The sequence below is a fragment of the Bidens hawaiensis genome, unplaced genomic scaffold (assembly GCF_021521415.1).
Source record: "Bidens hawaiensis isolate Kalapana, Puna unplaced genomic scaffold, B.hawaiensis_p1.1 tig00030361_1, whole genome shotgun sequence".
NCBI lineage: Eukaryota > Viridiplantae > Streptophyta > Magnoliopsida > Asterales > Asteraceae > Bidens > Bidens hawaiensis.
This window is the reverse complement of record NW_027495062.1, coordinates 158469-173554: the sequence shown is the minus strand read 5'-3', so window position 1 is coordinate 173554 and position 15086 is coordinate 158469. Positions and strand designations below refer to the sequence as shown.

The window sequence follows — 15086 nt, the reverse complement described above, 5'->3', positions numbered from 1 at the left end:
AACGCTACCTAAGTAGTTGATGTTTAATAGTTGTATTCTAATGTCACGGGTTTTAAAATACGAAAAGAGGATTAGTAAGTAAGTAGGTGATGTTTACTAGTTGGATTCTTTGACCGAAGAGTTTCACCTTACCGTTATGTTGTGCCTTTGGGGTGAGTGATCACGGGCGCTGGCCTTAGGAGAGAGTTTTTCATGGATCAAAAGACGAGTTTATCCTAATATAATGAATTTAGTCAATAGCTCGTTTGGAGGATTCGTTGGCGTTCAAAAAAAAAATCTAAGGCTATGCGTAGTGGAGGGGCTACAAATTGGGGCGTTTTGCGCCGTGTGACGCCAGTCAGCAAGGGGTGAGAATTTGTTTTTGGGGTATAACGGTGTAGGGGCTACAATAGTAATATAAAAATAAGATATATATAGGGTTTTTATCAAATACAAATGAAATTAACGTCCTAAACGTGAGAATCAAGTAGAGTAATTATATATACAAGTAGAGTAATTATGTAATTACATAATTACACACATATTAATAAAATAATAATAATTTTCTTCTTCTTCCGGGGCGATAAGATCCTACCGCCCCGCCCTTTTTCGCCCCAATATTGCCGCAGGGGGGGCGGTGTTCCTCCTCCTTGTCGCCCCATTTCGCCCAAATACTCGTCCCACTACGTTTAGTCTAAGGGAAGTAAATGAGTCGAGCTTGAGTTTGTTTTTAACATGAACCACTATTTTAGCATCCTTTTCTTCCCATCAAATTAAAGACATGGAATAACATTTAGCCAATCAAATTTATTGTCCTTTTCCTTGCTCTCCAAGGCAAGGCATGGAATAACTTATCGTTGTCATTATTATTAATATTAATTATTTAAGTGCAAACTCCCAATGAAACACACTTCCATTTCCTTAGTTGAGAAGCTTCATTTCCTTAGTACAAAACATATTTATTTTGTTGTTACATGAAACTTATTTAACTTAACATAGGTTTGCAATGGCTGGTCTTGTGGGTGGAATTAGTTGTTGTTTAGGTGCTGCTGCTTTATATTTACTTGGCAGAAATAATGAAAAGTAATATTATTATTATTAATTGTTACATTTTATAATTTATTTAGTTCTAAAATGTATGTGTAGTTTGTTATTGTTATTGTTTGATTTATGTGTTTAGGGCTGTAGAGGCTCTCGAATCGATAACCCGAGTGGAAAGATTGAGAGATTTGGGTTAGTCATTCGATTCCGCTTCTAGTTTTGTGCAAAATGTTAATCGGATTAAAGTAGGGTTGTTCACGAGCTGAAAGTTTGAGCTTGGGCTTGGGTTGGATTTAAAATTGAGCTGAAAGTTTGAGTTCGGGTTTGGCTTGGCTCGGTTTTAAAACCAAGCTGAAAGTTTGAGCTCGAGCTCGTCTTGGTTTTAAACCGAGCTGGCTCGAGATTGGCTTGGTTTTAATCCAAGTTGAAAGTTTGAGCTCGAGCTTTCGGCTTGGTTTTAAACCAAGTTGGCTCGGCTCGGTTTTAAAATCGAGCTGAATGTTTAGTTCAAGCATCGAGCTGACTCGCCTCTGTAGATCTGGCTCAGTTTTTTTAATGGTATTAACTATTTAACTTCAACCAAATACAAAATTAGTTCATAACGCGTTCAAGCGAATACAAAATACATAACAAGTTCAACTGAATACAAAATAAGTTAAAAACAATATATAATCTTACAAAACAGATTAAAAAATAAGATCATTAGCATCCGAACCAACCTGTGATTTGAGCCGGATTTTGGAGGGATATATTATATGTATATAAAAATAAAATACATCAAAAGTAACATAATCCGAACCAAACCGAGCCAGTGCGACTCGTTACGAACTGAGCCGAGCTAAGCTCTCTTTCTAATCGAGCTAAGCCGGCTCGACTCCGTCTCAAATCGAGCTAGCTTTTTCCAAGCTAAATCTAAGCGAGCTTTTTAAACAACCCTAGATAAAAGTACAAATATGTTAGACAATTTAATTTTTCTTTCACTTTTGTGTTGATTAACTTTTTTATTAGTATTATTTGATAACACTTCCCATGCATTGTAGACCAATAAGCCAATGTACACAATTTTATTTTATTTTATTTTATTTTTTAATATTTGAAAATGACAAACTAGTTACACAAAACTGTATGCTTGTAAACATTATAAGAGAGTGAAAAAACTGTGGTATATATATATGATTGATCAAAAGTGTATTCTTTTCATTTTAGCAAACAAAGTGTTGCCTTCTGTCGTTGCGATATCTGGTAAAGTCGGTTCAGACACTCCGATTAACTGCAAATATCGCGATTTGCAAGGAGTAATTGTGCAGGAAGAGGTAAAGAGTGTGTTAATATTATTATTTGTTATTTTACCTTTGTTATTATTGTCATTGACATCTATTACCATTTGTAGGTAAAACAACTTATTTTGGAAAAAAACGAAGAACGTTCGTGGGATAAAAACTATACCGGCGTGTTATCAACGCGTAAAACAGTCCCTTGGTACTTGGTGAGCAATGCTTCATCTGCAAAAATTGTTTTTCTTTCATCATCATTTAATTATGATAACACTAAGTTTTTGTTTCTTTTCAAAATATGACAAAAAAATATGATAACACAACCTTTTGCTTAAACTGGTCATCAGTTGTGTTTCACGATTGGTTTTTCTCTTTTAACTTTAGGTTTCAATTTTCAATGGTTAGTTTCAATAACAAAAAATCATTATAAACGGTTTTGCTCACATGTTTAACTTAAAAACCGTCAAAACCAGGCCGTGAACACCCATATGTAACATGTTATTTTTTTAATTGAAAAAAACTACAACAATACCATACTCAAATTAAAGAGAATAAAATGCTTGTTTTTATTAACAACTTTTTTTAAAAAACAATATTAACGTATGAAAAAGTTATGGTCATTTAAAAACCGTGAAGAGAAGCTGGTTTAAAATTAAAATAAAAAATAATATACGGGGAAACTTGTAACTATTCTTTAATTTAACAAAAGTTACTTAAAAAGTTGTAAATATTTAAAATGCATTAAAAGTTCACATGTGATTTTATTCTTCGAAGACCATACTGTTTTCTTCAACATGCATTGTAGGTTGTACCATGTGTTACATATATTATAAATTACTTAAAACTAAAACGTCTTAATTTTGTATTAGGATGATGGAATCGCGCGTGTAAAAGTCGTCGGAGCTAGTGGCGTTGCCGGATTATTATTAGATGTTGGAAGTTCAGTGTACGAGGATTCAGGAAGATCACATGATTCAGGCCTCCAAGTAAGGATGGTTGATTTATAATGGGTGGCAATTGTGACCCACTGGATTGAATGAGTTGTATTAAAATGGATATAACGGGTCAAACTAAAAAAAGAAAATGATTGAAACGGGTCAAAACGGGTTGAAGTTTCTCGAGTTTTTTTTTATTTTTTTTAATGTTTATTGGAACAAGAAAAACGGAGGAACATTTTTAGTACTTTTACTTTTTTAGTTTCTGATTTATATTTCGAGTTATGATTTTTTTTAATTATTTTTTTTGAATTATAATATAAGGGGTTTTTGAAATGGGTCAAAATGGGTTGAGCTTTCAAAAAGCCATTTTGACTCATTTCAAAAACCCCTCATTGAAAAATTCAAAAAAAACAATTAAAAAATCATAACAAGAAATATAAATTAAATACTAAAAAAGTAAAGATACTAATAAGTTTTCTCCGTTTTTCTTGTTCCAATAAAAAAATTGAAAAAAAAACTCGAGAAATGTCAACCCGTTTCAATCATTTTTCTTTTTTTACTTTGACCTATTCTGACCCATTATATACATTTTAATACAACTCATTCAACCCAATGGGTCATATGTGACACTAATGATTTGTTAACATTCATATTACAATAAGCATATGCTAATTGTATTTGCTTAATAATTAATTCATGGTTTTAGTTATCGCTTATGTAATTTTATTTTTATTTTTATTGTTATGAAGATTCTTGGAGTTAAGCGAGTTGAATTTGTTCTACCGATAGGCACTCGATTAACTGTTGTTTGTGAGGTATGTTTTTTTTGTACTTGTGAGAAACTCTTCTTTTTTCGGTTTGTTTGTACATTATATTCTTGACGAGAATCTCGAATGCATCAAGTTTGAACGCCCATAGACGTGTCACGTCAGTTGTCACGTTAGATTTCTACTAATTCTTCAAACGCTCCATTTTCTCTCCAATGCTATGCCCACTTTCAGGCACCCCTTTCTTTTTAAAAAAATAACATAGTATATTATTACTACTGCTACTACTACTATTATTGTTATTATTATATACGCTAGCCATAAAAATTAATTAAAAAAGAAAACCTTTTTGTTATTGTTTGTTTGACCTTATATGTAAGCGTGTCATTCGTGTCGGGATAGACGGTTGAAATGTGCAACCCGAACGCGACCCAGATTATTATTTGTGTCAAAGATTTCGACCCTGACCCGTACACACATAAATTCCGGTCGACCCAAACACGACTCGTTTACTGATCAAAATTAAAAAAATATTGATATAATTTAGAGTCAGTAGAGTAAATGAGTAAAATGAATACTTTTCTTAATATTATTAAAATCATGAAAATGAATTGGAAATTATAGGTGTCTTCTAGAAAAATGAAAAAAGGAAAAAACATAAATACAAATATAATTATAAAAGTTCTAGCCAACCCGTTTTTATATGGGTCAACCCAAGCACACCTCGTTTTTTACACGAGTCCTGTTAATCGACCCAAAACCTTTTTTTTCGTGTCGGGTTCGGGTCGTGTCAACAATTTCCGCCCCTAATTTTATGTATAGTGATAAAAGTTATATAAAAAACAATTTAAAAATATTCAATAACCCAAACAAGACATAATACCTCATCAATAAACTCATTGGTGTAATAAACCCAAAAAAAAAAAAGTCAACAAAATTGGTCATAAACTAGTGACAGCGCTCTACTGCACCTTTAATATTGTTAATAATATTTGTAACTGTTTCTTAAATTTTTTTTTTATGAGATTTCATGTCAATAATTTTGGTTGTGTTCTATGTCTAAAACTTCATTTATTATTATTATTATTATTATTATTATTATTATTATTTCTCTCAAAATGCAGGCTTTTAGAGATGAAACTGGAGATGTTTGGATCCAGACACCAGCCAAAGGCCCGTTTTATATCGCTCATGAAACCATCGATAAACTCATTGCAGATCAAGGGGAACAGACTATGTAATAATTCTTTAAACTGCATTTAATCTGTTCACAATACTAGTTTACATACTGCATTATAAATAATATGCTTGAACTCAAACCATATGAAGTTGTTTTCATATTTTTTTTTAACCGTGTCTCTTTTTACCGACTCGTTGCTCTTTTCAGGTGGTTAAAGTATGCTTCAATGGGTCTTGCTACATTTGGTTTTTGTTTGATTGCTTTTCAAGTCATAAATCCTCACTGGGATGTTAATATAAGGTAGCTTACTATAATGTGAATTGTTCAAAGTCAGGGCTGTAATTGAGTCGAGCCAGGGTGAGTTCGGGCTTGAGCTAGAACTTAAACGAGCTGGCTCGAGCTCGGCTTGTTTACTTTGTCGTGCTGAAAAATCAAGCTTTAACTCAGCTCGTTTAAAGCTCGAGCCTGTTAATTTTTATTTTTAACATATTGTGATGTATAAAAGACAGAAATATAATTTTTAACATCATTTTATATAAAAATTTTAAACTAGAGAATTTATAACTTTTTTTCTAATGTTTTTAACTTTTAAGATCGTGTGGCATAATATATGTATTTATTTTTATTTTTTCTTATTTTGGTATGCTATTGTTATTTTTATATTAATATTCAGCTTTTAATCAAGCTATTTTCAAACGTGCCACGAGTCATGAACTTTTTAAATAACCCGAGTTCAAATAAACTTACATGGTTGTAAAAAAGCTTTATGTTGTATAGGGGAATGTAATAATTGTGAGTTGACACTACTTTTCTATATTAATTAAATTCTTTTTACAATAAAAAAAAATTGTTGGTATGTTTGTGCTTATTGGCATCCTAGTGTTTGGCTACTGCCACGTGGCATTGTGACAACTATGCATGCAATATGCATATAATGATGTTCATATTTTGTTCATTTTTTTTCATTGAATTGAAACCAATATTGTTTTTGGTATGCAGGGTTCTTGATGCTGATGCTCCAGCCCAAAGAACAACTCCAGACAATGCTTGATATGTAACGTGGCAAGATGAACGGGTTGGGTTATAATGGGTTTAGGTTATGATGGGCTATTTAAATAAAAGGCTAGAATGAGTTTAGGTCAAGATGGGGTAACGTAGCCTTTTCTTTTGAGTGACGGCTAACTTATATGTGTATTATAAAACATATATGTGATTAACTTATGTAATTTATTAGTTATAAGTTAGAACAAGGACTTGCAAATGAGACGAGCCGGGCAAGTTCGAATTAGGGGTGTCAAAATGGGTTTGGGTCATAACGGGTTGATTCAAAAAAGGGTTATTTTGGTTCGTGTCCCGGTCGGAACGGCCTGAATTAAAACAGTTGCACAAAATTTATAACAATATATTTAAAAAAAAATTTGTGTCCGATGATGCACGCACCAGCACCGGTTACATGTGAAATGGGTATTGACACAAGTTGTGTGTTTGATTTTGCTTACGCATGTATCAACATAGGTTACACGTCCAATATCATTTCCGTGTGTATAGTTAGATATTTTAATGTTTTAACGTAATTGGATTGGCTTATTGACCAATGTTTATATTTATCTAATTTAAAAAATATCAAACTAATTTTTTTCGTATAAAATTTTATCTTGTAAAGTTTACGTACACATTACATGTCAAGGTTATATTCATAAACGAATATATCAAACTAACTTTTTAGTATATGTTTTACTTTTTACCGATTATATATAAACAAACAATCAAACCAATTTAATCATATAACTATTTTATTATAAGTTTTTAAATATATATACAACTAATACTTACTACTAGAATAACATAATATTATAATATTATAGTATTATAATATGTCATATCATAAACCAGGGATGGTATCTTTAACCGAATGCCTACTGAATCGGTACCAACCAAACATAATCGGTCTTTATATCAGCATTTGTTTCTCATGTTTCCAGCCTTTGTAGCGAACCAAAACAGTCGTTATAACATTCGTTATATGGTTTTACTCATTTTGTATATTGGTATGATGACATTCTCACCCATGTCGCAGTGTTCACATTCACAACTTGACCTTTAACAATAATAAAAAAAAAAAATTTATTTCACCCACATACAGGAGCATGATTTAGAAGGATGAGAATGATTTGTAGCTACATAAAAAAACCTCTAAAAATAATAAAAAAATATAACTCAAAATTTAATAAAAAAACGAAAAAAAGTAAAAACGCAAAAATGTTTCCACCGTCTTTCTCGTTCTAAAAAAAAACACAATGGTGAGTGAAGAAAGTCGTTGTGTCTTTTTGTTTATCATTGTGTTTTGTGTTTATTTTCATCGTGGATTGTGTCTTTTTCCCTTCCCTTAACATTGTGTACTTTTTCATTTATATTGTGTTATATTTTATTCGATATTGTGTTATATTTTGCGATATATTGTGTCTTTTTTTAGTTATAACTATAACTATAACTGTGTCTTTTGTTCATTTTCGTCATTGTGTCTTTGATCTCGGGATTGTGCATTTTCGTCACTTTTTTAACGAGAATGATGACGGAAACATTTTAGTTTTTAAATATTTTCGTTTTTTATTTATAGTTTTTTTGAGTTATAATTTGTTTTTAAATTTATTTTTAAGTGATTGTTTATGTAGTCACATATTCTTCTCATTTTACCTCGTTGTATATTTTAACCTTACCCTTCAAACTCAATCGCAAACTTTGTGATAGATAAAAGTGAGAAGTACACGTGATAAAACTAGTTTTGAAGATACCTGCCGTAAGCCATTGTACATACGTTATCCCAATAAACAAACAAACAAACATACGTCATTATTAATAATAATAATAATAATAATAATAATAATAATAATAATATTTCATGCCCTGCATTCATTCGATAATCTCCATCCATCATCACTCCCTCACCTCAAATCTTCTTCCACACACACTTTCCTCTTTCTGAAACCCTAAATAATAAATTGAAAGCTTACGTGTCATGTCCTCCATCATCCAGGTTTGATTAATAATTGATAGATAGATAGATAGATACAGTACTGATGGTACCTTGGGGTGGAGTCACTTGTTGTTTGAGTGCTGCTGCTCTTTATATACTCGGCCGCAGCAGCGGAAAGTAAGTAATATAATATAATATCATAGGATCAATCAATCAATCTATCCTTATTATTATTAATTAATCAATTATAATTACATGCTGCTAGCTTATAATAATATCTGTCTAGCTATCTATCTGACTGACTGACTGACTATTTGTTTCGTTGTTATATTTGAAGAAACACTAAGTGACCCTGTACAGATTATAGATAATCTGGGGGTTAAGTAATGTTTCCCACGGATGAGGTCTAGTTGAGAAGGCTGTTCTCCAGGAGACCTGCAAAACAAACACCGTAAGCTCGTCACTGAGAAGGGGGGGGGGGGGGTTCCTCCTTGTGACCACCCTCCGGCGTGAGAATCAGACTAGGTTGCTCTGAATATAAGTGTATATTAAGAGATTGCTAGATAACTGGATAGCAGATGATCTTACCATTCCAAGATATTGGAGTATTTATAGCCGAAGTTAGGTTTCCTAGAAGGTACAGCCGGCTGAATAGTATTCCTGTTCAACCAACAGTGGACTATGCACGGGCCATACTGGTTGGTGGGTAGGTTACGGCCAACAGTAACAAAGTCGGCTGCACTATTCCACCAACTGTAGATTATGCACGTCCTACTTACTGTGGATTGTACGCAGGCCATGCTGGTTGGTGAATAGGTTACGGCCAACAGTAACACTATTCCACCAACTGTAGGCCGCGCATGCTCCTCAGTAAGGGTTGGTGAGTAGGCAGCGGCTAATAGTGACAAACAGTACTAGAGGGTGCTCCTCCTCGCCCTGTTGTCGATGAGCTGTCACCCTGTGATTGGCTCATGGGCTGTTCTGGTCAGATCGTCTGTCCTATCCATACCTTGGTAGGTATGGTACAAAAGATCTTTCAGAATCAGACTGGCTCATTTAGGCGGGATTGTTCCCGCCTTGCTCATTCCTTCATGTGACTACTGAAGTAGCTAGTGTCTCGTGCGTGTAGCCCTGCTGTCTGCGGGTAGCCTTTCCTGATGGCTTGTATCCGCAACTGCGGGAACAGGCGGGGTACTTCACCATTGGGAGGCTTTCCCTGCGTGTTCAGCTTGTGTACTGCGCGTAAGATCCTATGAGCATGGTGGGTCCTGCGAGAGCAGATGGCCTTTGCGCAGACGTCCCTATTCAAGGTGAGTCTTGCGGGACCAACTGGTCTCTGCTGGGACCTACCTCTTCAAGTCCCCCCAGTCCAATGTTCTTCTCATGAATGTTTAATAAAGTGAGGTGAACTTTTGGACTTTGAGCAAGGGGTTTTGAAAAGGGTTCCTAGTTTTAAGGTTCTCCGTGGGGATTCTTCCCGCGGGTTTCCTAATGTCACTTGCAAAAATTCCCGATTTTTTTGCTTGATCTTTGGGTATGATGCGGGTAGGTATGTAACCTTCTCGCAAGTCAGGAACGTTGAGTCTCACTTGTGTGGATTCTCCTTGAGGTTTTAGTGGTTTTGAACATAGTGATCAATTATGTTTAAACCACCAATTCCATCCTGGAGCCTCAAACAATGTAGTTCTCGACGTTCCCGCTATGCGGGGATGTTATTTCCCTTTCCACAAGCATTGCCCAGAAGATCCTTCCTGGTTTCAATTCCCTGCCGAGCGCTAGGTATGTGAAGGGTTTTGCCTTAACACTGTACCCACGCTCGTCTTACGGTTACTTTACTTTCAAGGTACTCCTGGCGTCAATTCCCTGCGGGTGCTAGGTACGTGAAGGGTTTTGCCTTAACACTGTATCCGCACCCGTCTTATAGTTACTTTGTTGCCGGGGTATTCTTGGCTTCAACTCCCTGCGGGTGCTAGGTATGTGGAAGGTTTTGCCTTAACACTGTACCCGCATCCGTCTTATGGTTACTTGGTTGCCAAGGTAAGGGGTATTTTCCCGCTTACTTTTGAATCTTTTTGAATTTTGAATTTTGAAATTCGAAAGGTTGGTGAGGATAAGAACAATCCAAACATCTGAAACGTCGTGTGACGGTTTCTTCTGACTGTGTCAGGACGTGCAGGAAGTTATGGTGACGTGACAGAACATGGTCATTCCAGTCGCTTTTTCAGGCGCGTGGGCATGATTTTTCCGGCGCGTGGCCGCGAAATTACTGGCACACGTCTTTTCAACAGCTGTTGCCAGCTTGCTTGTTGCCACGTGTCATAGTTTCATTGCACCTTTGATTTCTCTCTCCTCCGCATTAAATTCACCGCATTAATTGCGATTACTATATAAAGGGGGAGAGGGTTATTTGCAATTCACACTTTTCACTCTTCTTCTTCTTCTTAGTGATTTCCGGCAAATACTCCCCTTTTTCAGGCAAGCATTTTCCCGAAATCACTCTTCTTCTGCAAAAATGTCTTCTCGTGATGCTGAAGCTATAGCTGACGACAGGGGTACTGCTGGTGAGTGCCAGTGTGCTCTGCCCGGCGATCAGTACCGGTATGTTGTCAGGAAGTTCATGCTCGATCATCTCGAGCCTGAGTTTCCTGAATCCCACCAGACCGTGTACGATGCCCCCAGTGGCAAGATCGGGGTTTATGCTGCATTTTTTGTCTATGGGAATCTTAGATTCCCATTGACAAAATTTGTTTACCGTGTCCTTGAGAGGCACGGTGTCCATTTGACCGAGCTGCACCCCATGGCGATCGCCAAGATTCGCCATTTTGAGTGGGTGTGCCGGATTTTGGGCATCGAGCCCCATGTGGACCGCCTGATGACCTTCTATACCTGGAGGTGCATCCAAGGGTGGTACACCCTGACGACCCGTATTAAGGGTCTGAAGATTTGCGACACCGAGCGCAGTCTTCGCGCGTGGAAGCAGGAATTCTTCTACATTTCTGCCCGCGCCATCCCCCTTGCCATGAAGTTTAAAAATGGCCAAGCGATACCGAGCCTTCACGCCCCCAACTACCAGGAGGCGGAATGGTTTTCGAAGATATCCCGGATCCAATCTCCGGTTTACCGGTTTGCGGAGTCCGGGATGGTCATGTTAGGGATGAGCCGGGTGTGGAAAGATGCGTCTCTGGTTCCCATCCTCCTCGAATACGGTTTGAACTCTATTCCCTATGGTATGTCTTGTTTTTCTTTTTTGATACAAGTTTGTCTTCTAACTGTTTCTTTTCTTTCAGAGGGAAATGATTTGGAGTCGCTTCTGTTTCCGCGGGAAGCCGACGGTCCCGCGCGGATGGGTACTCGTGCTTTGGACGAGGGCGAGTTGCCCATCCTGGAGCAAACAGCGGATCGGTTTGTGGAGGTCTATCCGCTGGGCCACGAGATCCTGAGCCACCGGCGGCCAGGTAAGGCGATATTCTTTCCTCAACCCCTTAACGTTGTACCCGCTGTTGGAATTCTTGACCTGTCTTCTTCTGAGGAATCCTCAGATGCTCCTCCATTGGTGCGGAAGAAGAAAGCTGCTGCCGGCGGGAAAGGGAAGGAGAAGGCCTCCACGGCTGGTCCGGTGGTTCTATCTGACTCGGAGTCAGATAGTGAAGAGGTGGCGGGGAAGCCCGGTTGTGAGAAGACCACTGTTCCGGAGGCTACGACCGTTACCTCCGGGGAACCAACGAAGACGACGGTGACCGGTACCAAGAGGCCGGCTCCATCGGGTTCCTCCCCGCCCGTCCGTACGTTCAGGGTCAAGAGAACCCGTAAGTGCAATCATAATGTCTTTGCAGATTTATTACTTAAATTTCTCACTTTCTTCTTTGTGCAGGCGTGGATGTTGACGCATTCCGGGGTGAAGCACAGGGGAGTACCTCCCCGCCAATGACGGTAGGCTCGGTCAGCCTTCCTGAGGCGTCGACCCAGGCGCCTGCGCCTGCATCCGCTGGTCCAGTTGCTCGTTCCTTTGAGCCAACTGTTCCGGCCGAGATGACGTCACCGCCGGCCGTGAGTGCGATTTTTACAGCATCCTTCACGGAGCCGGCGGTTACTGCTGCTGCTGAGGAGGCGGTGACCGCGGCGGCGACCACAACGGCGACCACGGCGGCTGCCACCATGCCCGCGCCACCGGGACCTACGGCCGGACCATCAGGTACGCGCAGGGCTTCCCGCCGATCTTTGCCCCCTTCCCGTCTGCCTGACCTGTTGGATGGATTTCCTTTAGGTTCAGGTGATGGGTTTGGCGGCTATCGGCCTGTCATTGACCCTACAGGTGCGTAGGGTTCCTTTCTTTTTCCCTTATGTTTTTTATCATCTTTTCCTTACTGCCTTTGTTTCTTTTGCAGTGTCGGATTCCAATGAAGTGTATGTTCCGCGATGGAACATACGCCGAGGAACAACCCTTCGTACCCCTGTGGAGTGCGTGGACTGGGCTCGCCACGCTGCTCCTCATGGTGCGTTGGGGGAAGCCATGGCTAGCTACCAGGAGGGTAGGCTAACCAATGAGCTTCGGGTTCTCCAAGCCCGGATGCAGCCGCGCGTCGAGCTGCTTTGTCGTGAAAACGACAAGTTGAAAGCAGCTCGCGCCAAGGACGTATCTGAGGCGCGTGCTCTCCGGGAGGAGAACCAACAGCTGGCGGCAGCTGCCGCCGACAAGGAGAAGGCCTTCAAGGCCCTCGAGGTTGAAGTTCAGGCGCGACTCGAGGCCCGCTCCAAGGCTGCCCAAGCTGTGAATGAACAGCTTCGGCTAGCCAGGGAGACTGCGCGAAACGCAACCGAGAGGGCTGCCAAGGCTGAAGCCATTGCTGAGCCTTTGCGTGTGGAGAATGAGGAGCTCAAGGCCAAATTAGAGGCTCTCCAACGCGCTCATGATGCCTTGGCAATGGAGGATGCCAAGAAACTCCAGGAAATCTTGGACCAAAGAGGGGTGCTTGACCACACCGAGCGGAAGCTTAAGGGCGTCGAAGAGGCTGCCGCAAAGGAAGTTTTACTTGCCAACCTTAACAAGAGCGAAGCCGAACGCGCCCATAACGAAGCTCAAGCTGCCCTCCAATGGCTTCTTCGAGAAGCGTTGCCTCAGGTATGTTTAGCTTTATCTTCTCGCTTTTCTTTTGTAAGAAAAGGTTTTAATACTTGTATTTTTTTTTCTTTGTAGGTTGTGCGTCGGGTCTTTTCAGAGACCACTTACGATGATGCTATGACCGCAGCCCTCAACGCTTCTCATGAGGATGGGGAAAAGGCCGGCTTCCTGCTGGGTCTAGGGTTTGTTGAGAAAGGCGTCCCGCCTTCCAACTTCCCTTTGTTCAATGTGGATACCGAAGCCATTTACGACCAAGCATTGAACCAATACGCCGCCTTCCCGCATCCAGTGGTGGAAAAGGTGGACGAAGTAGCTGTTGCTGATGATGGGTTAGCTGTCCTCAAAGCTTTCCTCGAACCACCCCGTTCTTCTGACGGAGCGGGTCCAAGTGGAAGCGGCCCTGAAGCTTGACCCTGAAGATCCCTTTCCATTGCTAAGATAGACTTGTATAGATTTACTCTTTCAGGCGGGTAGTAACCCGGCCATTCTTGTAATATATCATTGAAATATAAATCTTTTTGCGGATAAGATTGTTATTTCCTTCTTTGGATTCCTTGCTTTATAAGCTCATGACTTAGTTTAAGTTAGCAATTTTTCAAGTTTTTTAGAATAAGTTAACCTGTCGGACGTGGTTGATGATGGGTTAAAGCTTCGCTTCCTCCTTCGTGATTGTGCGGGTAGAACCGTCACTTGCACTTGGTAGGATGGCTAAACTTTAACCTTCATCTGACCTGCGTGTAGGTTTTCCTCATTTTTCCTCGAAATTTCTAAGTATTTAGGATAAGTTAACCTTTGAACGTGGTTGATAGTGGGTTAAAGTTTTGTTTCCTCTTTCGTGATTGTGCGGGTTGAACCGTCACTTACACTTGGTAGGATGGCTAAACTTTACCCATACCTGACCTGCGTGTAGGTTTTCCTTATCCTTATTTCTAAGTATTATTTTTTTTTTTTTTTTTTTTTTTTTTTTTTTTAGGATAACCTTTGAACGTGGTAGATGATAGTTTGAAGTTTTGCTTCCTTATTTGTGATTGTGCGGATAAGACCGTCACTTGCACTTACAAAGATGGCTAAACTTTACTTACATCATACCTGCGTGTAGGTTTCCCTTATTTTTAACGTTGTGTTTATGCGGGTTTTGCCGTCTTCCACACGCAATGACTTACTTCTCCTCATTTATGCGGTAAATACCGGCACCAGTGGGGAGTTCATAAGGATAAAGGTAAACACATTATGAAAGGAGAATCATTTCCATTAGAAGTGGCTCTTGGCCTTTTCTTTACAAGTTTTGGAATTGATCTACATATAACATTTGCGTAATTGAGCTCCATTCCATGTTCTTGGGATGGGAGTGCCATCGAGCCTTTCGAGCCGGTATGCGCCCTTTCCCAGAACCTGTTTGATAACGTATGGCCCTTCCCAGATCGGGGCCAACTTTCCTGGGCGTTCTTGGTTTGAAGCCTCGTTGTTACGCAGTATGTAGTCTCCTTCCTTGAAGTTGCAGAGTTTTACCCGCGTGTTGTAGTACTTTTGCATTTGTCGTTTGTAGTTCTCTTCACGCACTGCGGCTAAGTCTCTGCGTTCCTCGGTTAGCATAAGATCCAACCGTCTTTCCGCATCATTGTCTTCTGGCTGACTCAAGACCCTTGGTGAGGGTAGACCAATTTCGACCGGGACCATAGCTTCAGTGCCATAAGTGAGGCTGAACGGGGTTTCTCCCGTACTGGCCTTCTTCAACGTTCTGTTTGCCCAAAGGACGTGCGGAAGCTCGTCCACCCAGCCGGATCTGTGTTTCAAGAGTCTTTTCTTTATGCCTT

General features: G+C 39.6%; 1 protein-coding gene across 1 annotated transcript; it reads left to right on the top strand.

Annotated features, from left to right (window-relative positions):
* The first annotated feature begins 941 nt into the window (after positions 1-941).
* LOC143580355 (E3 ubiquitin-protein ligase SP1-like) lies at positions 942-6307 on the top strand. Its single transcript, XM_077063404.1, has 9 exons — positions 942-1062; positions 1160-1212; positions 2227-2333; positions 2411-2506; positions 3164-3280; positions 3982-4047; positions 5124-5236; positions 5387-5479; positions 6179-6307. The coding sequence occupies exons 1-9, from the start codon at positions 986-988 to the stop codon at positions 6228-6230; spliced, it is 774 nt and encodes a 257-aa protein (XP_076919519.1). The 5' UTR covers positions 942-985; the 3' UTR covers positions 6231-6307.
* The last annotated feature ends 8779 nt before the right edge of the window (positions 6308-15086 follow it).